This window comes from Rhamphochromis longiceps, linkage group LG23 (genome assembly GCF_057381845.1).
Source record: "Rhamphochromis longiceps isolate RC_006_pf linkage group LG23, R_longiceps_female_GT1.1, whole genome shotgun sequence".
Lineage (NCBI taxonomy): Eukaryota > Metazoa > Chordata > Actinopteri > Cichliformes > Cichlidae > Rhamphochromis > Rhamphochromis longiceps.
The window spans coordinates 29,040,981-29,068,848 of record NC_140578.1 but is presented as its reverse complement, the minus strand read 5'-3'; the positions used below and the strand labels follow the sequence as shown (position 1 = coordinate 29,068,848).

The 27,868-nt window shown below is 40.3% G+C and overlaps 2 protein-coding genes across 3 annotated transcripts; one reads left to right on the top strand and one right to left on the bottom strand.

The window, feature by feature from the left end:
* Positions 1 to 108: 108 nt before the first annotated feature.
* arl13b (ADP-ribosylation factor-like 13b) lies at positions 109 to 16,333 on the bottom strand. Of its 2 annotated transcripts, none has more exons than XM_085398695.1 (10): positions 15,771 to 16,333; positions 6,093 to 6,163; positions 5,766 to 6,015; positions 4,585 to 4,690; positions 4,204 to 4,406; positions 3,708 to 3,822; positions 3,450 to 3,597; positions 2,765 to 2,887; positions 1,688 to 1,756; positions 109 to 1,100 (listed from the first exon to the last, which is right to left on the bottom strand). In XM_085398695.1, the coding sequence occupies exons 1-10, from the start codon at positions 15,827 to 15,829 to the stop codon at positions 1,024 to 1,026; spliced, it is 1,221 nt and encodes a 406-aa protein (XP_085254821.1). In that variant the 5' UTR covers positions 15,830 to 16,333; the 3' UTR covers positions 109 to 1,023. The 2 variants fall into 2 exon arrangements, with proteins under 2 accessions (XP_085254821.1, XP_085254822.1); XM_085398696.1 differs by having other exon boundaries at positions 109 to 959.
* Positions 16,334 to 21,325: 4,992 nt separating this feature from the next.
* On the top strand, positions 21,326 to 22,137 carry LOC146642337 (gamma-glutamylaminecyclotransferase B-like). Its single transcript, XM_085399125.1, has one exon. The coding sequence runs from the start codon at positions 21,338 to 21,340 to the stop codon at positions 21,806 to 21,808; it is 471 nt and encodes a 156-aa protein (XP_085255251.1). The 5' UTR covers positions 21,326 to 21,337; the 3' UTR covers positions 21,809 to 22,137.
* The last annotated feature ends 5,731 nt before the right edge of the window (positions 22,138 to 27,868 follow it).

Here is a 27,868-nt window from a genome sequence, read left to right as displayed (position 1 = left end):
AAGCAAAAATGGGCGCAGCAGACAGCCGCGCCACAACAGATGGGACACCAACAGCACCAGCTCACACCTCGAGGGCCACCTGAAAAGGCAGCGAGTCTGTCTTGAGAGAAATATCACTTTAAAAAAAAAAAAAACAAAAAAACAAAAAACTGACACACAGTGTAAACAGCAGAATGTGTTAAAAGCTCTGTAGACATGTAAATGTTCATGTTTTAAAACAGTAGATAAAAAGTTCCTTTATAAATGTATCCAGTTAAAGAGTTTTTAAATTAGTGTTTTCCTTTTCTTTGTGTTTTACATCAAAAGTCAACATAGTCCTTAAAAAAAAAAAAAAAAAAAAAAAAAAGTGACTTCCACAAAATCCACTTGCCAGCTGTGACTCGCCCTCTTTACACATCAGTGCTGTAAAAAAAAAAAAAAAAGCTGGAAATGTTTCCGACTTCACAAAAGGTCCAATTTAAAGCACTCACCTGTAAGAAGCCACTTAAGACCGATACCTTTTTTCTTTTTCTTTTTTTTTCTTTTTTAAATCATTACTCAGGTGCCTGAGCCACATGGTGTTTTACACTAAAAACCCAGAAGTGCAAAAATAAATGGTGTGGTTATTTTAATGGCGGCATGTATACAAATAAATTATTCAGACATATTTAAAGGGAGCTGTCGATTAAAAGCATCAGAGTTTGACACAGAAGTCCGAACTAACACTGATATTATTAGAAGGATATAAAGTCTACGAGCTGGAGAGAGTTCAACACCAAGTTGTGCTTTTGCTTGTGAAGACAGAGTCTTATGCACAGTTCAGGTGGGTTTCACAATGAATTTGTGAGGTCAAATTACAGCTTCTGAGCAGGACTTCCTGTCGCAACTCTGTTTAGTGTCCATCGCCCTTTCAGAGGTCCCCGGCTCCGGCATCCACAGCAGTCAAGCTTTTATTTGCTTGGTTGTCTACACGCCGCTCTCTTGAGACAAAAAGGAAAGGAGAATACAGTCGTGATTGGTCAACCTCAATCGCTAAAAGGGGGTTTAAGAAATGATGTCGTGAGCATCGCCGTTAGGCCTCGGCCTGTTGGCGACCGGCGGGAGAGGTTTCTTGTAAAACTCTGTGGAGGGAAGGAGAAAAGGTTTGGTTGTGTTAGTACGCAACGCCCACGGAGACCTGAAATACAAATTTCTTTTTAAAAAAGTAAGCACTCAATGGAAGCAACCGTGAAAGATGCTGCACAGACTGGAGGAAAATGAATACAGATGAATACACAGACAAGTCTTTGAGTTGATTTTAGATGTCTGCACCCGTGAAAGATCCACACAAACACATGCAAACACATGCCTGGAGAGATGCAGGAGGGAGAGAAAAATAAAGACAACAACGTGGGGTTGAGATGCTAATTAACAGTCAGCGCACGTCTCAAGGCAGAGTTCAGGGTTTCCACTGCAACTTAGAAATCTACCGCCAACACTGTGAGACAAACACCAGGCTTCCTCCTTAAAAAGAAAAAAAAAGAAAAAGGAAAACACATGCAAAACTACTATTTCCATGTAGCTTTAATCACTACTGTGTAGAGAAAACACTGATCAGGTGCTGCAGTTAGTGAATGAGTAAGACCAAGTTAGTGACAAACTGCAGATGGTGGGTGGTTAATGCATGCACGTAAACAGCGGTTAACACTGACGGCACAAACAGCTTTACCAGAATGTCCCGTGTCCCCGAGTGGCTCTAGCTTCGGCAGCCTAGAGACTTTGGGCGTGGCCCATCCCACTAAAGAAACAAAATAAAGAAGAGAGGGATGAGGAGAACAGTGAAGGATCCTGAAAAAGAAAGCCATAACTAGCGGATTATCTCACTCCTTAAGATCGAATGTTGCACACAAACAACAAAAACTCACAGGACCACAATGTATTTGTGTGATCTAGAGCTATAAAGCAGCCTATCAAAATGTATTAAATATCTTCCTATAATACCTCTTAAATATAAAGCAACAGGCTTTATATGCATGCTGCTTATTTCTGCAGTTTTGTTTGTTAATAATGATTTCATTTGAGAGTAACCAGCAGGTCCTGTTGTCAGTCTTGGTCATTCAAGGCCTTCTTCCGCTTTTGTTTGTTATTAACGGGGCTCCCATTGCCCTTGTTTAGGTCTTGTCCTATGTCTTTGTCTGTAATTATTTTTGTATTATTAACCATTTCTTGAATTGCAGTAAAATTCTGACATCTCATATATATAGGAACATATTTGCGGGTTTGTCCAGGACTCATGCTGAGCTCAGTTCACATCTATTACGTGCCTGTAATTGTGCGTTGGAAGTCTTTTTCCATCACATTGTCGAGTAAAATAAATTATGTTGTTGGACATTTTGTTTGTTTGTTTTTGGGTTAGTGTCGGTGTGACAGTGTCCATAGTTTATTGTGCAAAATAATTTTTATTGACTGTGGAAAAATTTATGGTATAAATTTGAAAATCCTATGTCAGATTGTTCTCGAGTTAACCTGGGTGTCCACACTGCCTGCCCACATGGCAGTGTGAATACAATACCCCACCAGCCTTGTACGGCTAATGGGTAAAATAAGTTCTGCCAAATCCATCAAACATATCGTATTTCCTGTAGTTCCTTCGCAATAAAAGTCTTGAATAGGAAGTGAAACATAACAGACGTTTTTCCTCACTGAGCCAATTAGTACAATCAGCCAGTTCTGCACAACAGGGTGAGGGGTAGCAGTGGAGAAGCTGCATGTAACAGCAGCTCAATGTGATGAAGTACAGACTGACCTGGAGGCGGAGGAGGGGTGAGGCTCTCCGTTGGTCCGTCCTCTATCCTCAGCGGGTCCACCCTGTGCTTCCTCTTCAGGTGCAGCTTGCTCGTCTTCTTCTTGCTCTGCTCACCTGTCGTGGCTGAATGAACAGAGATGTGTTGCAAGTGGAGAATCCAGATGTTCAACACGAGCTTAACTATAACAGCTTTCAGCTTTCAACAGTGGGCCTAAGCAAGTTAAAATTAATGCCCAAAGCCATCATTTCATCCTCTAATGCATCTACTTAAAGTTAAATCACCTTTTATCTATGAGCACTCTGAGCTTAGATCATAATAAGAAGATGATTATCAAAAAGATGGCTTAATTTGACTGCATCTCTCTCTTAAATTTTAAAACATCTTGTTCAATAGTTCACTTTCAAAGTGAAAAGAAGCTCACTCGTTGCAAAGCTGAACAACAACGCTGCCAGCGAAAGCTCTTCAAACACCCCCTCTGCCCTGCACATCAAGGCAGATCATTTTTGTATTCATAAAAACTGTTTCGCACTCTGCTTACTTTTAGAAGACTTTCGAATGCTTTGCCAGAAGACTTAACTAAAGTCGTTTCATCCAATCAACTTTTCCTCAACTGAAACTTTCGACTGAATTTGTTCTAACAACTCAATTTCCGAGCTTGGGAGATCCGGGCGTCCTGAAACTCACCTGGAGTGTTGTTCTCTAGTGTTTGTCTCATGTCGCCCTGCTCCTTCTCCTCCTCCTCCTCCTCTTGATCAGTGGCTGCCCTGGGGCTGTTACCCCTTCCCTCCTGCAGCTCTTTTTGCCTCTTCCTTTCCTTTTCTTTATCCTCGTTCTGAAGAAAACATGAAAGTAAAGGGCTCTCTGAAGCACTCTAACTTTAGAGTCTCAACAACATAAACCAGAGTAATAAACTATCAGCCCCAGAGTGTACACACGACTCACTTCAGAAATCATGCTCTCTATTGGCTGAAAGGGGCTCTGAATGTACTCATCATCGGGCTCATCTTCTTGGATGGGCCTTCCCTCTCGCTCTGCCTCCTCCCGCTCCTGTCGCTCTCTGCGGACAGATAAGATGTTAACCTTTCTGCTTAATGATACGCTCCTCCTTGGTAGCGGTGTCACATTTATAAAAAATTGATCTAAGATCACATTTGATTAAAATGTGCATTTGTTCTAGCTCGTAGTTCAGTCACTGGCAGCAAGGTTGCCCTTTTCTAATAGAGGCAATAATTTATTTAGGGATAAATATCTCTTTGCAGACACTTTTGTAACCTTTGGCCTTTTAACATTTCTACTGCTCCCAGAGCTTTACTCAACATTTCTGACCATCTCCTCCCTCCTGTTATGCTTCAAAAAATTTCTGTCTTAGACTTTTCCACTTTATAGTTTAACCTCTTCCACATTTTGTTTGCCACACTGACTTCTGCTGCGTCCTCACCTCTCCTCTCGTATCCGCCGTACTCTCTCTGCCCTCTCTTTCTTGTCTTGCTCCTCCAGAGCGCGCTGCTCAGCCGTGTCCTTCTGCACTCGCTCGGTGATGGCTTCATAGTCTTTGGCAATGTTGCTGAGCAGCCAGTTCAGGCCCTTCTTGATGGACTTGTCAACCTTTTTCCCATAGCCTAAAACGGCTGAGCATGGTTCCTGTAGAAGAAATGTACATTGAGGTTAAAACATTAACATCACCTCCAAAACAGCACAAACTTTTAACCGATGCAAATGTAGCTTTGCACCCACTAGATTAACAGGTCATCTTCACTGTTTTAAAAAAAAAACTCAAAGCCATACTTTCTGTCTATAAATTCAGTTCACAAACACTTACAATCTGACAGAGACACTTGTTCTCATTAACAAGCTTCTCTAAGGACAGGTTCTCAATGATGTCAGCTTCAGCCAGTGCTCCCTCCTGGTCTTGTTTGTTTGCAAGTCTGAAAACAGAAAGGAAAAAACAAGACGTGTTGGTTATGGCCATCAACAGATCTCTGTTCATTCCACCGTCCATTAGTTTTGTTTCCACCTAGCTCCATAACAGTTCATCAGTATAGCTGGGGACCCAAATAAGTGCAGTGCCAAGTTTGAGGTCTTCTCATATTTGGCCTGCAAGTACCAAGGCATAGTGCTACCTGCTCCACTCTGTGTGCAAGAAAAGTTTAACCAACAAGAGGACAGAGAAAAACAAAATAATAGAGAGCTCAGCAAAAAGTTCCCATTTTTTTCAAAATCTGATGGTCTGAAACTCTCATAAAGGTAGATGGATGACTCGCTATAGTCTGTGTTTTTTTTAATCCACATTATATAATTTTGTCTTTGATTTCCAGCAAAAGGCCTAAATCATGTTGTTTGGATGAACAGTCCTCCAAAACTCTAGACACACACACACAGAGTGTATCCTCGTTTATACACAGGTAATTCAGTAACTTGCCAATTAGCAACTTGCTAATTCACACAGTGTGATGCATTTAAGGAATACCCATAAATTGTGGCTGCGAACAAACCTCAGTTAACCTCCCTTTGAATGGGCCATTGGCTGGTATATAAACAGCTTAATATTTTCACTACATTTCCTGAAGCAATCCAACTCACCCAGTCATTAAAGAGAAAGGTAAGGTAGTTCCAAGGACACTTATCAGACTCAATTTTTTGCAAGGTGCATAATTACAATGTCTGGAAATCTTATGGAAATCTGTTCTGATTGTGACTTGCTCATTAAAGCACTCTGCATACCTGGAAACACACTTAACTCTCATCTCTGCAGCCAGCATGTTGTGTCCTGATTACTGATTAAACAGATGCCTGCAGGAATCAACCTGCAGTGCACCCCGCATTCAACAAAATTGAAGCGAGGGCTGAGGCTTCAAATCTGGGCAATTTCTCTATTATCTCCATCTATTTCAGCTTACCCTCTGCACTTTGCTGGTCGTTCTGTTTTCCCTCATGTGCATAGGCAATCTCAAAGTAAATTCTACTCAAAAGCTAATGATGTTATTTATTCAGAGAACTCACACTAGCACAGGCTTGCCAGCGATGCGTGGGTGCTGAAGGACCTCAGCCATGGTCTCTCGCGTCTCCTGGATCCGCTGGACGTCGCTGGAATCGACCACAAACACCACACCGTGCGATTCCGAGTAGTAATTTTTCCAGATTCCCCGGATTCTTTTCCCGCCCCCCAGGTCAAAGATGGTCACTTCGAACTTGCCCTGCTTCAGGTCGACTTTGGAAAAGCCCACTGTGGGAGCGACGTCCCGCGGATTGTCTGAAAACACGAGCAGGTAGAGGTCACGCATCCGCAACGAGGTCAATAAAACATGATTCTGCAAACTGGATTCTCACCTCCCTGAATTCCCCGCACCGTGGCAGTCTTCCCTGCATTATCCAATCCCACCATCACCAGAGTCACCTTCCTATAAGATAGGAAACGGGAAAACATAAATATAGGTGCACACAAACGGGTCTACCACATTGCACAGAGCCTGGATGGAGTCTGTGAGCAAAAGAGGCTGCATGGCATTAGCTCTCATGACTCAATTGGGGCCACAGATAAGCCACTTTATAATCTGAACGCAATCAGACAGTGAGTCAACAACAGTCACATTGTGAACTGACACAAATAACGCATGACAACATTGCTGCGGATTGACTCCAATTAATACCTGTAATTGTTTTATTAACACCTGGTCGACTGTAGAACTTGTAAATTTGCATACTTCAAATTAACAGCAGAATAAAATGATCACAGTCTTGTTTTTTAATCCTCTTTTTATTTCCATTAGAGAGCTGCAGTCAGCAGCAGTGGCCATTGTGAATATTTAAAAAACATGCCTTAAATGAACACTGGCAAACAAAGAAACAGATGCACAATCAGTCATCTGTGCAGCTGTGCGCACACCTGGGTGGCCAGCTGGGAGGCTAATCTGGAGCTCTGACAGTCTTGGTGGAAAATTTTCATATGCAAGCATAAAAAAACTTTTCTGAAAGCAATGCAAGATTTGCACCAAAATTAGCTACACTTGCTTAAAAAGGGTCATAATCACACTGTGACGACACTTAGCTTCAACTGAAGGAAGGAAAACAATGAGAGACGCGGCACTTCACTTACACTGGACGCTTATGCTGTAATCATAACCCAAATCTTGAGGTTTACATCAAAGCTCCCAGCATACATAAATAAATAAGTGGGAAGAAACAGGCGAAAATATTAAACTGAGGAAACACACACTGAAACGGAGCAAGCTGACATGATAATAAAGCTCAATTGTAGACTTACACAGGACCTGTTCTTCATTTCCTAGCTGCATACTTAACTTTGACACTTTCGCCGAAAATACATCAACTGCACTATCCATCTAACCGTCTTCTGGAGCCAACCGGCCTTCATCAGGGTAGGCTCTCGGCATAAACCTCCCAAAAGCAGAAACAAAGGGTGAGGCACTGTCTCCCTGCTGTCCGCTAACCCACAGCCATCAGTCCTGGCTGCTGTGAATACCTCATGGTGACAGGTCAAACTGAAGAGCCCTGCTGAACCACCTGGCTGCGGGATTAGGTGAGGATTTCTGATTAAGTCCAAAGGATGAGATCCTTCACACGTACCACGTGAGTTAAGCACTGTCAATTACATTTTGCTGGTCTTGCTGCTTTGTACTGTGGGTCTGAAGTAGTCTAAAGGGTCCACAAAAAGCCTCATGGCTTAAAAAAAACGAACAGCTAACACAAACAGCACAGAACAAATCTCTTTCACTAGCCATCAGATCACTGTACAAAACACATTTCTGTCTTCTCTTTATTAAGGTGACATTGTTTATATACTTGCTTTTACAATCATGTTGAAACCTCTTGATTTTTTCCCCTCTTATCATCTTGTATGGAAAAACGTATGATGCTGCTTCATAACTAACAGAGAGAGCCGCATTGTACAGTGTTTATTTACATGGCTCTACAGCAGCGGTCCCCAACCTTTTTTGGGCCACGGACCGGTCTTTAAGATGTCGCGGATAAATACAACAAAATATTACTAATACCGCTAAAAACCAAGAAAAAAAAAAAATATATATATATATATATATATATATATATATATATATATATATATATATATATATATATATATATATATATTAGGGGTGCAACGATACACAAAATTCACGGTTCGGTTCGGTTCGATACTTTGGTGTCACGGTTCGATATTTTTTCGATACAAAAAAATGTTCATGCATTTTTAATTTGTCATTTATTAAAATTATAAATATATATTTTAACTCAAAAGTACAGTTTTTAAATTTAACCCTAACCCTTGTGCGTGTTTTTTTATTTTGACAGCGAATGCGCACCTGCGGACCACTTATGTGCACCCCTGGTTATTTAGCTCATCATATCGCAGCCACAGAAATTCTTTTGTCCATGAAACCATAAAGCTGCACTTTCTTTTTGCCTTATAGTCTGATTTGTCATAACTTCTCCGTTTTGTGGTAAGCTTTTCTTTGGCTGTCACTTCTTCACCCTGACCTGTCTTATTTGGCTCAGCAGAACTGAAATGCTTTTACACGCTCACTCACATAAGCTCAGCGATTCTCTGCGCGATCAACCTCTCACATGTTTAAGCTTGCTGCGGGAGATTTCACTTGTCATGTTTGCATAGTAAGCTAACGATTAATAAGACGATGTCAGAGGAATTGGTGCACAAATTATCATCACTCACAGATCAGTGCTGTCGCTCTCTATACACAGTTCGCACGATTGCAAAGTGAAAGCAAAAAAACAAGCGCAAATTCAAACGCGACTTCAATATGTCACATATTGACAGTGGCTCACCGATGCCAATGACATAATTACCCAGCTACATTTCTGAAAGAATGCAAAAGCATTGACATATATTTTTCCTACAATAGCCCGACGGGCAGGGCAGAGATAGATTTTGGTAGCCCGACTGAAAAAAATCGCTAGCTCCAGGACGTCGGGCTAGCGATATTGCAAGCCCTGTATCTGATTGAGGAATCACTCATCTTTGGAAAAGAGAGTTTATTACAGAGAAATGTCTCTTTCCAAAATAAAAGCTATACTATCCGCTTCTTCTGGGCTATATTCTCAGCAGCATAAGGACAATCATGTGCTAACAGCTGTCTAAATGACTCGGCTAAAGTTAGTAGCATGCTTGCTTTTTTTTGTCTGCTTCCACTTGTCTTTGCACTAGGATGATGTCGGCGTAAATGTGCAGTCATATTCGTTGTGTTCCCACTAGTGCTTTCAAGTTAATCTCGTTGAAATGACCTTAACGCCACAACACGGCAAATCTCCGTTAACGAGCTACCGCCGATCGCTCCGTGCATGGGGCTAGACGGCCAACACGTTAACGAGCTAACTGCGCTAACACACTAGTTCACACCAATGTAATTGAGCATTGCATGGCACATCCAACATACTGTTTTACTTTAGTCCATGACTCGCTTACCTTCAGGGTCATACGTCACATGAAAACCAAAATAATTCCAAACGCCAGATCTGAATGAGGTTCAATTTGCCTGTTGCAAGTAGAGCTTAACTTCTGTCTCGCTAGCTTGCCCTGCGCTCTTCCTTCTGACTATGCTGTCTGTGTTGAGCGCTCAGTGGATCTGCGCTCGACAGTGCAGCCTAGGCGGAGTAGTCGAACACAGATTCACTGAGCGCTCAACACAGACAGCATCGTCAGAAGGAAAATTGATAAAATAAATTACAAATGTTGTATTGTTTGATACATATGCGTACCGAACCGAAAGCACTGTATCGAACGGTTCAATATCGATACGAATATCGTTGCACCCCTAATATATATATATATATATATATATATATATATATAAAAAACACCCAGCACGCCCCTGCGGGCGGTTTATCCTTCAAGCTCGGGTCCTCTACCAGAGGCCTGGGAGCTTGAGGGTCCTGCGCAGTATCTTAGGGTCCCATTGATCTTGTACAATTCTAGGCATTCCAGTATCCAGCTGTGGGGCATTGAGTCATAGGCCTTCTTGTAATCAATCCAGGCAGTGCACAGGTTGGTCAGTCTGGTCTTGCAGTCTCGGCTGATTGTTCTGTCTACCAGCAGCTGGTGTTTTGCGCCTCTGGTATTCTTGCCAATCCCTTTCTGTGTCCCGCTCATGTATTGACCCATGTTCCTGTTCATCTTAGCCGATATGATGCCTGACAGGAGCTTCCATGTAGTACTGAGGCAGGTTATTGGTCGGTAGTTGGAGGGGACCGGTCCCTTCTTGGGGTCCTTGGGGATCAGGACCGTCCGACCTTCGGTTAGCCATTCCGGGTGTCTCTCGTTAACTAGCAGCTGGTTCATTTGTGCTGCCAGACGCTCGTGGAGTGCAGTCAGCTTCTTTAGCCAGTAGGCGTGAACCATGTCGGGCCCTGGTGCTGTCCAACTCTTCATACTGGAGACCCTTTCTTGGATATCTGCCACTGTGATGGTTACTGGACCCTGTTCAGGGAGGTCGCTGTGGTCTGCCCTCAGATCCACTAGCCACTGAGCATTGCCGTTATGGGTTGCGTCCTTCTCCCATATGCTCTTCCAGTATTGCTCCATCTCCAGCCTTGGTGGTGCTGTTCTCTTATTATTGTTCCCTTGCCACTGAGAGTACACCTTTTTCTCTGGTGTACCTCCTCAAGCGGCTGGCCAAGGCTGTGAGTCTTTGCTTGGCAGTTTCCAAGGCCTCAGGTATGGACAGCTTGCTGTATTTCTTATGCACCTTCTTTGTCGCACCTTTCTGCAACTCCGTTAGTTGGCTAACCTCCCTCCGTGCTACTTTGATCTTGCCCTCTAGCCTCCTTCTCCATGGAGGGTACTGCCCCTTGTGGCTGTTCAACTTGTAGCCAAGCATCTCACTGATCACTGCTGCCGTATTGTAGATCAGCTTGTTAGCGCACTTGGGGCTATGTACCCAATCTCGGGTGGGGGTCGGGTCCTCCTTGCCGTAGCATTTGTGTTGTACCTCGTCAATCTCTAGCTGTAAGAGCAGTCCCTTCTTTCGAATGTTGGAACACTGAGCTACTAGTTGTTTCGCCGTCATTGTGGATGTTGGGTATCGAAGAATCCATAGGTCCGTCATCCTATTCATGTAGCCCCTTCCGCCGGGGTTACTTGCATAGTAGCATTCCAACAACGCCCTGTTTTCGTCTCTTGCCCACCGATGCCTTCTTGTTCCAGTAGCCCACTTTTCGTCAGGGTGCCCTGGTTCCTCAACACCTGACGCGGACCTTGTTGATCCGGGCGACGTCCGAGCCGGCATGCCTTCATATTTATCTGTCTCATATTATATATATATATATATATATATATATATATATATATATATATATATATACATACATATATATACACACACACACACACATATACACACACACACACACACACATATACACACACACACACACTAGGGCTGGGCGATATGACCCAAAATTCATATCTCGATATTTTTTAGCTGGATGGCGATATAAGATATATATCTCGATTTTTTTTTTAAAGCCATAAGTTAAGAACAAAAAGAGAGTTCTTAGTCACACTGTGTCCCAGATGTCACACGGGCACTTTTATTTACATACAGCATAGATGTACATGAAGAAATTACTCAAAAATAAATTATCAGCATTTATTAAATAATCATGGTCCATAAATAAAAGAAAATGTTGTTTTTGTGCATAACAAAAAGCTCACAATTGTGCAGTCAAAATGTAAACTAATAGACGCTGAGCATAATAACAAAGAGACAGATTTCACAGCTGCACCACGTCTCTGAACAGGTGCCGTTTGTGGTCCTTATACACACACAGTACGTATCACTCCGCGAGGCTCCTCCCCGGTAGCCGTAATCCTCCGACATCAAGCCGTGCAGCTCCGTAGCTTAGCAAAGTCATATTAAAACATTTTTTGACAGATTGCTGAGCGCTGTGTACCACATAAAATCGGTTCGTGGTCAGTAAGCACAACCAGAATTCATACATAAGGCGCACTGTCGAGTTTTGAGAAAATGAAAGGATTTTAGGCCGTGCAGCTCCTCCGGGCTGCATGTCGTTAGCGCGGTTAGCGCGGTTAGCTCGTTAGCGCGGTTAGCTCGCTAACACGTTGACGCCGTCCAGCCCCACGCACGGGGCCATCCGCGGTAACTCGCTAACGGAGATTTTCCGCTTTCATCTTGTCATTGCCTGCAGGTGAAGCTATGGGGGAGGCGGAGTTGTGTTCAGTGAAGGAGAGGCGAGGCAGAGTAACGCTGCGTAGAGACAAAAGTGGACGAAAGAGAGGCAAACCTGCGGCTCCACAAGTATAATTATAACGTAACATAGACTATATCGATATAAACGATATTGTCACATCTTATATCTCGTATGAAAATATATCGATATTTTTAAAAAACTCGATATATCGCCCAGCCCTAACACACACACACACACACACACACATATATACACACACACACACACACACACACACACACATATACACACACACACACACACATATATATATAAACACACACATATATACATACATATTAGGGGTGCAACGATATTCGTATCGATATTGAACCGTTCGATACAGTGCTTTCGGTTCGGTACGCATATGTATCGAACAATACAACATTTGCAATTTATTTTATCAACTTTCCTTCTGACGATGCTGTCTGTGTGGAGCACTCAGTGAATCTGCGTTCGACTACTCCGCCTAGGCTGCACTGTCGAGCGCAGATCCACTGAGCGCTCCACACAGACAGCATCGTCAGAAGGAAGAGCGCAGGGCAAGCTAGCCAGACAGAAGTTAAGCTCTCCTTGCAACATGGCAAATTGAACCTCCCCCACCCTCATTCAGATCTGGCGTTTGGAATTATTTTGGTTTTCATGTGACATATGACCCTGAAGGTAAGCGCGTCATGGACTAAAGTAAAACAGTATGTTGGATGTGCCACGCAATGCTCAATTACATGGGTGGGAGCTAGTGTGTTAGCGCAGTTAGCTCGTTAACATGTTGGCCGTCTAGCCCCATGCACGGGGCTATCAGGGGTAGCTCGTTAACGGAGATTTGCCATGTTGTAGGGCTGCTCAATTAATCGAATTTTAATCACGATTACGATCTGGGCTTTCAACGATCATTAAAAATGACTGAGCCGATTATTAGCCCCTCCCTCATTTATCCGCGACACCTTAAAGGCCGGTCCGTGAAAATATTGTCGGGCATAAACCGGTCCGTGGCGCAAAAAAGGTTGGAGACCGCTGATTAAGAGGACCCGAGGGAAGCTCGGAAAGCTAAGCAGAAGTTATTTGGAGAGGAGAGTGACTGCCGCTGGTTGAAAAGAGTTTTAAAAAAAAAAAAAAAACTTCAGTGGTGTTGCACACTATTTTATATTATTTTTTAAAAGTCATTGTTAACCCTTTAAAGCCGGTCAGAGCAGCACGCTCCATTTTGCGTAACTATTTTTAAATCCCTGTAGAACCTGAACCGTGTAAGCTAGCGCAATAATTTGTTTTGCATATGAAACCGGAGGAGTTGTACTTACATCTTATGCCATCAGCTTGTCCTCGGTCACGGTTTCGTTCCACATATAGCTTTGCAAAAATTGCATAAAAAGCGCTTGCAGGAACAAAAACATAATATTCCAGAAACACGCTTTGCCGTTCCTATCAGCTGTTCGTAACACTTCCCACAGTGAAATGATGCACATGCTGTTTTCTTTGCAAATTTGCATCATAGGATTGTTTTTTGTTTTTCCTGCAGTATATAAAAATTGCTGTATCTCCAAAATAAAACTATGAAGACACTCAAAATAAATTTCCTGTGGTGGGAAACTATTTTTTGCAACTTTATTGTATTTAAAGTTTTGAGGGATAAACCTCTTAAATTTCTCCAAGTAGAAATATATGTAAACAAAACAAAAGCGATTTTAAATTTTTTTTGTAGTTTATTGCACTTTTTTGCAATTTATGTAATTACTATGGACTTAATGCATACATATTATTAAAATATGGGCTATAACAGTTGTATTGATGTATAGCAACTTGAAATGCTCCCACAAATGGCACTACAGCATGTAAAAAAAATAATATAAGCTCTGGTGGACTTGGTTCTATAGTAGGTCTTAAAGGGTTAAATAAATATCGTCAAATAATCGTGATCTCAATTTCAGTGAAAATAATCGTGATTATCATTTTTGCCATAATCGAGCAGCCCTAGCGTGTTGTGGCGTTAAGGTCATCTTAACGAGGTTAACCTGAAAGCACTAGTGGGAACACAACGAATATGACTGCACATTTACGCCGACATCATCCTAGTGCAAAGACAAAAACAACAAGCATGCATGCTACAAACTTTAGCCGAGTCATTTAGACAGCCGTTAGCACATGATCCTCCTTATGGGGACCTGATATGTTTAATATGCTGCTGAGAATATAGCCCAGAAGAAGCGGATAGTATAGCTTTTATTTTGGAAAGAGCCATTTCTCTGTAATAAACTCTCTTTTCCAAAGATGAGTGATTCCTCAATCAGATACAGGGCTCGCAATATCGCTAGCCCAACGTCCCGGGGCCAGCGATTTTTTTCAGTCGGGCTACCAAAATCTATCTCTGCCCTGCCCGTCCGGCTATTGTAGGAAGGAAAAATATATGTCAATGCTTTTGCATTCTTTCAGAAATGTAGCTGGGTAATTATGTCATTGGCATCGGTGAGCCACTGTCAATATGTGACATATTGAAATCGCGTTTGAATTTGCGCTTGTTTTTTTTGCATTCACTTTGCAATCGCGTGAACTGTGTATAGAGAGCGACAGTACTGATTGGTGAGTGATGATAATTTGTGCACCAATTCCTCCGACATTGTCTTATTAATCGTTAGCTTACTACGCAAACATGACAAGTGAAATCTCCCGCAGCAAGCTTAAACATGTGATAGGTTGATTGCGCAGAGAATCGCTGACCGTTATGTGTGTGTGTGTAAAAGCAGCAGGATATATATTTCAGTTCTGCTGAGCCAAATAAGACAGGTCAGGGTGAAGAAATGACAGCCAAAGAAAAGCTTACCGCAAAACGGAAAAGTTATGACAAATCAGACTAGAAGGCAAAAAGAAAGTGCAGCTTTATGGTTTCATGGACAAAATAATTTGTGGCTGCGATATGATGAGCTAAATAACCAGGGGTGCACATAAGTGGTCCGCAGGTGCACATTCACTGTCAAAATAAAAAACACGCACAAGGGTTAGGGTTAAATTTAAAAACTGTACTTTTGAGTTAAAATATATATTTATAATTTTAATAAATGACAAATTAAAAATGCATGAAAATTTTTTTGTATCGAAAAAATATCGAACCGTGACACCAAAGTATCGAACCGAACCGTGAATTTTGTGTATCGTTGCACCCCTAATACATACATACATACATACATACATATATAGATATAGGAGGTTAAATGAGGAACTACAATAATAAAACAAAAATGTTACATGGTAATAAAATAAATGATGTGGTGTGATCTTCTGATATAGAGTAACACGTTGATAGAAAAAATAAATATGTAATACTTAGGTAGAAATGCTATAACACTATAAAACAAAGCCTGAAATCCACACTGTATGAATTCTTTGGTTTATTTTAACTTTAAAAGTTGTTTTATGTTACTTATTTATTAGAAGAAAAACTGCATCTTCAGTATCACAAGATAAAAGATCTAATGGCCTTTAAAAAATAAAAAAGGCCATTTCTTCTGCAAGAAATAAAAAGCTAGAGGGGATTTTTTTTTAAGCTAACTTTAATGGATTATGTCATAAACTAACAAAACTGCAAATACAGAACTGTCTCAGCTTTATTAAAAGGTTTATGGCGTGTGATGTGTCGGTGATAGTATCTCATTTACTGTTTCACTGAAAAACGAACTGAATGTATAACAACGAGCAGCTCCACTTTTCGAAGCACCTCAACAGGTTGAAGCTGTCCGTGATTTCGGAGTGTGAAGCACTGATTTTGGGGCATCATATCGTGACCTAACTTACCTTGCAGGCTCCTGCCAGCGTTTTAGCCAGTTGCAACAATTCGCCATCAGGCTAAACATCGCAGTCCGGGTCCGAATGACTGAGTGGTGGTCCAGGTGGGCAGCGACACTCCACTATCCAGCCCTGCTCATCGACTCTTAACCTAAACTAGCTACATGGCGAACTAACCCATCAAAGTGTAAACGTTTAGCTTTTAAATGCCTCACCCAACTTACGTCGGTGAATAATTTAGTCGTTACCGTGTGTTTTCGATAAATATTAGGCTGGAAGACATTATTTTCCAGAAGCTGAACATCCCGTTAAACGAGGCTAGCCAAAGCTAATGTAGTTAGCAATAACGGTATTTGTAGTATCGTTTAGTTTGTAGTGTCCGCAAATACGTGAGTCGTTTACCACTTACATCTGAGCCCTACTCACCAATAAAATGTGCTCGTTTGTAACCAAGCGCATAAATACTGAGTATTTTACTACTGAAATATTCGCTACTTAGCGTTAGCCGATTCCTAGCAGTCTGCTTTGTTTACGCCGTCTTTTCTGCTGCTAGGCTGCGGACGTGCCTTCGTCATCTTCCGTCATCAACAAATCAGCGCCAGCGCAGATTCCGAGCCTGCGCACTCGTTACAATTGTGACCAATCAAATAACCTACTACAGCTATAATGCCGAGGAATAATAATAATTTGTTGTTATTTTTTTAGTATTTAATTAGCTGGAAAAGTGTGTCCACAGTTCAAGCAACTTAATTAAAGAAGTCCAGACGCTTTTCTTTGCAAGCTCCTTTGACCACAGCTAGTACATTTAAATTAGGCCCATGAGTTACATTGCTCTGCAATAATACTACTTATTATTATTATTATTATTATTAACAATAATATAATTGCTCTGTGTTATGCTCTCTGAAGAAAATGAGAAAGAGAAGGGGATGGATGGAGGAACATTGGTGAATCAAAAAGCTCAGGGGGTTATAAGGAGGAGCTGAGGGCAGCTATGAAAAGTTCGAAGACTGGAAAAGCAGTTGGTCCTGGTGGCATACCTGTGGAGGTATGGAGACGTGTAGGAGGTGGGCAGTGGACTTTTTGACCAGATTGTTTAACACAGTCTTGGAAAGTGAGAGAATGCCTGAGGACTGGAGAAGAGGTATACTGGTACTGATTTTGATATGCAGAGCTGTACCACATACAGAGGGATAAAGCTGAGGAGCCAAACCATGAAGATATGAGAAGAGCTGCTGAAGCTAGGTTAAGAAAACAGGTGATGCGAATGAGGATGAGGTGAACCAATAGGTAACGAATAGAACAAATGTCTTGACCTCATTCATCAAAGTCCCTCCAATCAACCAGATTAAACATTTCTACATCAGCAAATATGTATTAAAAATCACATTTCACCATAAACACACAAGCTAAAAGGTGTGAAACAGCACAAAATTAATTAAGCAGTTTGTATTTGTCATGAAATATCAGATGTCTTCCTAATACTTCTTCTAATATCATCTTGCCTCCCTCTACTGGCTCCCTTTATTAGTTTTTTGATATCATCCACTGTACCTGAGCTTTCCCCCCCAAAATTTTGTTTCATATCACCAGAATGGACTCTCTTGAGCTGAGTGAGAAAAGGAGACAAAGACAAACCAAGACACGGTGAGATGTATTTTTAAAGACAAATTATTTCCTATTGCTCCATCAGTTACCAATTCCCTTCATTCTGCCAAAGCACAAAGTTTATTAGATTTTTCCAGCTCGCCCGGGCTGAGTTAGCGGGCTGTTTTGCTGTTAGACTGAATGTCAAGTGTCTTTTAAGGAAAGATGGATTGCACTTTATTTATTCCGAGGCTGAGTTATTTGCCCCAGTTCATCTCGGCAAGTACTCGCTGGTGACTCTGCAGTCGGAGGAGTGAGACACAATGAGGAAAGCACGTCTTTTAGAGAGCCTGTCTGAAGAAACATCATCTCCCTCCCTCCCTCCATCCATCCCTCCCTCCCTCTCCTCCAAGACAACTTCAGCTTAATTTTTATGAGATGTGTCTGCTGCTCTCATAAAGCCACAGTAATCATTTTTATTTGTTTACTGGGATCCAGTGCAGCTCCAGACAAAGAGCTTTGAAATGGAAAAACCAGGCAGCGACTGGTGAAAATTTCAGTTAAAAAAAAAAAATCATTAATTCACAGAAATGTTTTATTAATTCATTCATTTTTACCATTGACCCGGTGTAAAAAACCCATTTCTTTAGTCAATAGTGGAAAAAAATGTCATTTAAAATGATTTAGCTGTTTATCTATTACTTAATTACTGTGGTGTAATATGAAGGACAGTGGTAATGGGGTAATTCTACATTCATAGGAAAAGCTGTAAAACTTGTGAAAATACACTTAACAGTTCAAAATCTATGTCCTTCATATATTCCAAAGCATGTAGTGGGCCAGATTGGAGGCCCCCCACCTCTTCTGCACTTTGAATGAACCCAGTTTTTTATTCAAAGTAATATATTTGCAATAAAAAAAATTTTAAAAAGGAAGGCATAAAAATCTGGCATTCTTTTAATATAAGTTCCTTTCCCTGCCTGGTTTTAAAAAATGTTTAATATATAAGATCTGTTTTGATTTTTTTATGAATGCAAGATTGGGCTCAGATGAATCGGGTTTTAAACAATATGCTGTTCATTGCTGTAGGGTGACCAGATGTCTGGGACTGCAAAGCATTTTTATCCACCCTTCCCTCTTCCCACACACAGAGGCAATGTCCTGCAATTTGATTGGCTGTGGTTTACAATAGTGAACGCTGCCTAAGAAAAGTCTTACTTGAAGAGATGATCCATCCATGCATGTTTCCTGAAATCCAAATACAGGAGTACAACAGTTGTTGCAACAGATACTGAAGCAGAAAACATGAATTGTATACAGACAACACCAGCACCATAAAAAAACTTTACCTTCCATCTATGCTTATAGTAGTTTGGTGGGTTGCAAATGTATTTCATTTATGAATGATCAAAGTTTCTTCCTCTCAGCACATTATGCCCCACAGAGGTGTTATGTTTTAAAATGAACCTGAAAATATTTTTCATGTTTTATATGGACAGAGATGGAAAGAGTACCTTCGGCTCATTGCATTTGAGTTGACCTAAACCTCCACTGACTGACTATCATTCATAAAACTTTTTAAACTTTCACTCAGTTTTCTAGAACTGAGTCTTAAGAATGCTAAAACAAAATAATATAAAATGTCAGTAAATAATTAATCTGACATGTTTTAAATAATTAAAATTGGCAATTAATCATTAATTATATATAAATGTATAAATAAATCTATTAATTATATAAATGTGTTTTTGATTAATTAAAATGAAAATATATAATTAAATAATTGCCTCAAAATATTGTTTTAAAAACTTAAAACGTATTAGTCTTTACACAAAACTATTTATTTCACTATTTAATTTATTATTTCCTGGTTCTTGTGCTTCAGTGCACCCCATGAAATAAAATAAACAATCATTGCAGCTTGTCAACAGTTGCTAACATCTGGTTACTCTGGCAGACTGATTTTGGAAAATGGATTGATCCAGTGGACATGGGGTTGGCAGGTTTCCCAGAATGCATTTGGAATAAAATCACATCAGCTGTTTCCTCCACCACTGCGAAAGTGCCCTCAAACTGTAAGTACAGTTTTGGAACATGATTTTTCTGTCACCAAATGCATTTTTTAGTTGTTTTTCTAAGGTAAAAATGTAATGGCATAGTCTGAACGAAAATGAATATCTGGCTGGTTTATTGAGAGCCTGTTTGCAAAAATAATTACATTTTTTCATAGCTGTCAGGTCCTGTTAGCATAACAGACAGCTTCCCTCACCCTCTGTCAGCTGACCGGGTGATCAGAGCCCATGGTACCCCTTCCTGATCCTCGCCTCTCAGTGAAGGTTAAACACGGGTGATAGGTGATATCTAACAGGTTATGTTTGGTTTATTTTAGTTTTGTATTCGTTCCCAAGCAAATCAGTTAAGCTGAGATTATTGTTTAATTTCATAACTGTGTATTTTTAGTGAACCATATAGGAATGCTCTCAGAATATATTGAATTGAATCATTTGCACGTCTTTATTTCCTGATGTGCACAGGTCATACTTTTTGTTGAGAACAGCTTGTTTTCAATTAAAACTAACATTAAAAAAAATGTAATACATAGGGAGGAAAGTGAGAGCATTTTCACTGGGAGCAGAACCATCTGGACCAGCATGTTGTTCATGCTGGTCATGGATATCCTGACGAGTGATGTCAAGCCTGCTCCAGAAATTATTCAATTGTTTGTTTCTTAATATTTATTCAACTGTATTCAAAACACCAGATGTCTGCTATAAGTTTTGGAAGTCTGGAGTTTAAAAAAAAGAAGAAGAAAGAGCTGTGTGTTTTTTCTTCAGGTAGCAATGGGAGTTACTTGTATAATGTTTTTAAGACAGCTCAGGATGAACTAAGCAGTTGATTCATCTGTAATATTTAATTTGAAATAATGATGTACAGTTGTTTAACACCTTTTTCCAAATCAGTTCAGTGTTTATCCCCTTTCAAAATCATTTTATATCTTTTTATGCCTTTCCCAACTTTGATGGGTGAGTTTGACAAACAAAATTAATTTATGATGCACTGCAGCACAAGAACAATGAAAATAATAAACTAAATGTGAAATAATAAAATATGTATTTAAATAAAATCCACCCATCAATTATCTTCCACTTAAGATAATAAATGATACTTAATCCAAGATAATTAATGATACATCTTGTTAAATGTATAATGGTTTATTTGTTTCATTTGGATTTCAGTATAGTATAAAAGCCTTTTCTCTGCCTCGTTTCCCACGAGGCCCTTTTTTCTTTGGCACTTTAACGCCCTCTATTGTTTCCGCCATTCTTTAAATTGCTTCCCTGTATGCGGCATCCTTCGCACTTCCTTAAACTGTCACGGTGGCGGATTTTTTAGAAAGGAATATCTACTTACTGCTCATTCAAGGTTGGTTTGCGCTTCTTTACGATAGTTTAGTTGAGAGCCAAGCAGAAAAACATGTCACTTCACAGCATGTGTTTTAAAACTGCACTTCCGGTAACGGTATTTTGTAACAGCTCGAGTGTGGTGTGGAGTGCAGGGGCTGGTGGGTGGTAGAGGGGAGTGTGGAGGTGTCACAAGAGCATAGATCAGTGACGCAGTTGGGGGTGCTGATGTTTGAGAGCCTCCACACCTTTCTTCTGGAGAGGTGTGCAGGTGTTGTAGGACATATTTTTTATAGTAATGTTTAATCTGTGCATGTAATGGTAATCTGCTGATTGTTTTCCTAATTAATGCGTGTAAGGAGAGCAGATTACTAAAATAAAGTGTTACATAGATTTGACTTTCATTTTCTTTTATTTTGAAGGTCTGATCATTTTAAATTAGATCAAATTTCCACCTCTGGACAAGTGACTGATATAATACAGAGTAACAGTTAAAATTGGATAAATATATTTGCCAGTAATACTTGCTGCTCCCAGAGGTGTTTCTCCCTCTTTACACCACAGGTGTGTCTTTGGTCCTCTGTCCTCATGACTCGGGTCTTTGTGTACGGCATCCTGAAGAAGGGGCAGCCCAACAACTACCGCATGTTCGACAACAACAATGGAAAGGCCGAGTACCTTGGCTTGGCATTCACTATCCAGAAATACCCGTTAGTGATCACCACCAAGGACAACATCCCTTTCCTGCTCAACATCCCTGGCCAGGGTCACCGAGTGCACGGGGAGATCTACAAAGTGGATGACCAGATGCTGAAATTCCTGGACACTTTTAAAAGCGTCCCAACGTGGTACCAGCGGACGGTGGTCCAGCTGGAAGTGAAGGAGTGGGTGGGGAAGACGGAAGGAGAGGAGAAGGTGTCACCGGGGAGCATCACAGATGCGTTTGTGTACACCGCCACGATGTACGAGCCAGAATGGCCCTCGCTGCCGTGCTATGAGAGCTACGACTCAGAGGGAGATCACGGGCTCAAATATAGGTGTAGAGAAGAGCGGGACTGATCTCATCATGCTGATGCAACTGACAAAGTTGCTTTTATTTTTGTAATTTATCTTATTGCTGTGCACCTAAAACAATGCCCTGTAAACCTTTGTCAAAAAAATGAAGCTGTAATGTCAGACCCTAACCCTAACCCTTTTAAAAAAAAAAACAACCTGTTAACAATGTGTAATTGTGTAGTGCTGACTACTTGCTGGCAAATATCGTGAGCTAATAGAATTTTACATATATATTGTATGTAAAAAACAAAAACAAACAAACAAACAAAAAAAACCTGCATGTAGCTTCCAGGTCAAGCTAATGCACAAGTGCTTTGAACCTGCATTGTATGGCCAGCCTGTCCTTCCAAAAATGTGATTGCATAGAAGTCTGTGAGGAAATGACCCAGCTGCTTACTTGATTTATGACCTCACCAAAGAGTTTCCTTGTGTGGTCTCAATGCCATAAATAAGACTATTATTTAATGGCATAGGTTAAGACAGGCTTAGAGCAGGCGTGTCAACCATGAAGCCCAGGAACCAGATTCAGCCCAGCAAAGGCTTCAAATTTAGCCGACTGGGTGGCTTTGGAAACTTTTACAGCTTTTCACACTGAGAAAGATCTCAGATTCCTTTTAATTCTTTTTGTTTACTACAATAAAAAAATGGACTTGTACTGTAAATATGCAATTAAACAAGTTTACACTGACAGAAAGGCGAGTTTTACTGGATCATTTAAATCAAAGCTGATTGTATGTGGCCCATGATGTAAAATGAGTTTGACACCCCTGTCTTAGAGCATTTATATCACACGGATATGAACTCTGGTGTGTTTAATCATTACATTCCACTTGTCTTTGATTACCTCTGAAATAAAAATTAATTCCTGATTTCTTTTGTTTGATCTGTGCTGTGTTTGTTCCATCCAGGGGATAAGCTTTTACTCTGCGTTGTCATAAGCAGAATAAATATCCTGCAAACTACTTACAGGGATTTAGACATATGTATTTATCTTCTTTATTACAAGAGTCACATATTCATGATACAACCTCTCTAATACAGCAGGTGTCGCTAAAAGACAGGCTGTGTTTTTGTACCAGCAAACCAGCAAAGCAAGAGATGTGGCCCCTGAAGTCTGCTGAGGGGCCTCATCAACTCACTGGTTGCACTACTGATAGTCTCTACCAATGTTAGTGCACACAGATGCAGAAATAGAGATAAGGACTGAGGCCGATGAAGAAAGACAAAAACACAGAGATGAGCAGAAAGAAAAGACACAAGGGCAATGGTTCTTTGAGCACAAAGAAGAAGACAAAACAGTGGTAAGTAAGTGGAAAGCAAGCAGGCAGCTGGACTTCAAAGTCAGAGGTGGGAAGGAAAAAAATCTAATCCAATTAGACCTCTTCTTTTGACCACCAAATAGGTTGCTGTTTTTGCCTATAGTTTTTGAAGACAAAGTACATCACCTAAAGCCTTTTTGAGCGAACCCAATCTGCCGTTTAAAAGACAAGAAGTTGACGCGGGAAAAAGCAGAAGCTTCAGCCAAATAAGTGGTAGCCTCCAAAAGCTCCGCAGCCACTGACCACGAATACTCCATGGTGATTTCAATGTCGTCAGCCAAAAGAAAAACCCCATCTACATCCACCAAAGCACCGTTGTAAGGGAATTGTGTCCCAAAGTGTGGAGACCAACAACTCCATAGTAGAAGCCATTAACAAGCTAACAAACAAGATTGATCACCTCAGTGTGTAGCTAAGTAACAACATGATAATGGTGGCTAATATTGCCAAGCTAGCTGAAATGAACGCAGCCGTTATAAAAGAGTGTAAAGCTAAACTGTTTGTTTTGGAAAAAAGGCATGCCTCCTCTCAACAAAGAAAACATGGAGCTGAAGGAGAGAGTGTGGGAACTAGAATGGTACATGTGCCACTGGAACTTGAAAATTCAGGGATGGAAAGAAACAAACGACAAGGATTCTTGCAAGGAGGTCATCGACATCTTAGCCAAGATCGCACCACATTGGGCTTCTTCACTGGACAACGCTGTGGACACCGTCCATCGCCTAGGGAAAAAAGAAGCGGGTTGACCTTTACAAATAATAGTTCAGTTCACCGTGAGACACCATCGAGATGCTTTCTGGCAGCTGACCAAGGATTCCCAGGTGTGCAAGGAGCTAGGCATCTACATCAAGCAAGATTTCTGCGAACTAGACCAGGAGGCAGGAGCTGCAGTTTGGCCAAAATAGAGCAAGCCGGAGCTGAAGGGAAGAACATTTACTACAGAGAGCACGCCCGTTAAGTTTAAGTAGGCAGGTTCATATTACCTATTTGGTACGGTATTATAATGACTATACATAACGACTATATATATTATATTTTTTAGAGCTCTTTTGCATTTTGTGAATTCAATTTAAAGGATTTAGTGTTCCAGTCTCTTGTTTATTTTCCTTTTTATGTCATTTTTCACTTCTAATTTTAACTGTGTGTCTTTAAATAGTAGGGGCTTGAGAGATATTCTTAAAATAAAGTATTTTTGTTTTGTAAAAATGTAAATGCTAACTGTATATTGGTACAAGAAACACACTCTGTTGAGGCAGATGAAAACATTGGTGTAATCTGTAGGGAGAAAAAATAATTCTTTGTCATGATACTAACAAATCTGCTGTATATTTGTTGAGTTTTGGTTCCTGTTGTTTCACTCTCTCACGTTTCTTGATGTCCACATTTGTGACTCCTGTGCTTCCTTTACTTTTACTGCTACTGCTTTATCCACGTGTGCTTTGTGTCTCCATGATATTTACTTCCTGTGTTGTTTCAAACCAACTAACTTTAACTATTTAAATTATATGAACATGAATGAATGAATATTAATTTGCATAAATGAGTTTGAATTTGTATCATAATTGATACATCTACCAATATTTTTGCTATTTATTGCTTAAAAAAATATTGTACAATTAATTTAGGTTTTTTTGGAGGATTCACACTAATGATGATGATGTAGAAGTCTCAAAAACTCAGAAAACCTCCATCCATCTATCCATCCATCAATCTTCTTCCGCTTATCCGGGGCCAGGTCGTGGGGCAGCAGCCCAAGCAGAGAAGCCCAGACCTCCTTCTCGCCAGCCACCTCCTCCAGCTTGTCCGTGAAAACACCAAGGCGTTCCCAGGCCACCTGAGAGATATAATCTCTCCAGCGTATCCTGGGTCTGCCCCGGGGCCTCCTCCCGGTAGAAATGCCCAGAACACCTCGCCCATGAGGCGCCCAGGAGGCATCCTTGTAACATGGCCGAACCACCTCAACTGGCTCCTTTCGATGTGAAGGAGCAGCGGCTCTACTCTGAGTCCCTCCCGGATGGCTGAACTTCTTACCCTATCTCTAAAGGAGATGCCCATTTCCACCACTTGTATCCACAATCTCGTTCTTTTGGTCATTACCCACAGCTCGTGACCACAGGTGAGGGTAGGAAACTCAGAAAACCTCTATTTATCAAATTTGATATATTTAAAAACGTCCGTAATAACATAGAAACTCATAGGAAAGACAATTTGGGCCATTGGCTAATCTGTGTACTCAAAGTGGAAAATACATTTCTGTTTCTATGTAATGTTTATGGCTACAACAGTGTTGCTCAGAACGAACTCTTATTAACTGACATAACCAATCACCTAAAAGAACTATCTCACAAGTACTCCACAAACAATTTTATAGTGGGAGGAGATTTCAATATTGTCTGTGACGAGTGGCTTGATAGATCACTCTCTAAAATCCAGTCTCATCATATAAATTCATTTTTACACATCTTCTGTTTAGATTTTAACCTAATAGATCCTTGGAGATTAGTGAACCAACTTCATCAGCCCTTTTTATGGTTCAAGCTCGATCGCTCAGCTAAATCTCATTTTGATTTCTGGCTAATTTCAGACAGTATAATGCAGAACAATGTAGATGCGGGTGTCTCAGCTGCGCCTTTAACCGATCACTGTTTGATACAGCTTAATGTCGCACCTCAACTTAAAAAATAATAATGGATTGGATTTATATAGCGCTTTTCAAGGCACCCAGAGCGCTTTACAATGCCACTATTCATTCACTCTCACATTCACACACTGGTGGAGGCAAGCTACGGTTTTAGCCACTGAAGCAAGGCTGCCATATCGCGCCATCGGCCCCTCTGGCCAACACCAGTAGGGTAAAGTGTCTTGCCCAAGGACACAACGACCAGGACAGAGAGCCCGGGTATCGAACCGGTGACCTTCCGATTATAGATACGCTTCTCAACCCCCTGAGCCACGGTCGCCCAAAAATCTCATAATAAAGGTTACTGGAAATTTAACTCAACCCTGCTTACCAATGAAAATTTTAGTAACAAAATACTTGAACAACTAGAACTTATTTCAAATGATAAAAACCTAGTAAGTAAGGAAAATGTATTTATATAACGCTTTTTGCAGATAAAAATCACAAAGTGCTTTACAACAAAGAAAATGAAAAATGAAAAAAAGACAATAGTTATACTAAAAAGGCCAAAGGTGCATATCTGAGATCCCAAGCCAAGTGGATAGAGGATGGCTATGCACTGACCCTCAATTAATATCCAAAGAAATCTTTACCTTTTACAGCAATTTGGCTGAGGCCAATGGCATAGAATCAACCTATTAAACACCTGATTCCTAAAACTGATGAAAATTTTAAGCAGTACTGTGATGCAGGTATTACCCTTGAAGAGTTAGATAAAGCATTAGGTGCTTTATCCAACGATAAAGCCCCAGGATGTGATGGCCTGACGAGTAACTTTTACATATATTTTTGGGATCATACTAGAATCCTTGTGTTTGAGATGCTCACAGAAATTTTAGAAAATGGTTCTCTCACACACACTATGAAACAAGGGGTAGTTACACTCATACCCAAACCTGGGAAAGATCCGACACTTCTTGATAATTTAAGACCAATAAGACTCTTAAATAATGATTATAATCTTCTAAAACATATTTTTGCTAACAGATTAAAATCAGGCATAACTCAAATAATTTCTTACACTCAGTCCAAATTTATAAAAGGCCACTCAATCCATAATAATATCTGCCTTGTTCTGGACTTGATTGACTATAACTACCTAATTAATAACAAAGGTTTTTCCTAGTTTTAGACTTTTACAAATCCTTCGATATGATAGAGCACGAGTTTATGTTTCAAGCCCTAGATTTGGAAGTGGCTTTAATAATTACTGTATAGAGACACAAACAGTTCAGTGTGTCTTCCACATGGCACCTCACAGAGATTTAGGATCTGCAAAGGAATAAAACAAGGATGTCCAATCTCACCATTGCTGTTTATCACAGCAACAGAAATGCTTTCCATACTGATTAAAAATACTATATTTGGTAAGTAATCTGTTCTAGGTAAAGAGCTCTCTATCAGCCAGTTAGCCGATGACACCGCCATTTTCTTAAATAACTTGAATCAAATCCCCAAAATTCTACAAATCATTGAAAATTTCTCAAAAGCTTCAGGCCTAAAACTGAACTCAGACAAATGTGAGATCTTATACCTTTAAAAGACTGTACTATATCTAACACTTTCAATATCCCTGTAAAAAAATCCAATGTCAAATATTTGGTATGTATATAACTTAAAACAGAACTGAGTTAGAAAACCTTAATATTTGAAAGAAAATGCAAAATTGTAGAACTCATTGAAGTAACTGGGCACAGACAGACTTATTGATTCTGGGTAGAATATTTCCAGGCTAATATACTCTGCATATACATTAGGTGTACCTAAATCAGCAATCAAATCTATTAACCAGCTAAACTTTGATTTTATATGGAAGCAAAAAAAAAAAAACCCTCTATATTAGGCAAGGTAATTGAGTCAAACAATTTGAAGATGGAGGATTGCAAGCTATTGAATTTGACAGTTTAAATGGCACCCTAAAAATAAACTGGCTCAGGTCATTTTTCAAATGTCAAATCAAAATAGCCTATGGTTTTATTTTTTCCAAACAAAATATTTTCAGATCTAGGCGAAATTAATCTTTTATTTACAAGTTTTATTATACTGGAAATTAATATACAAACA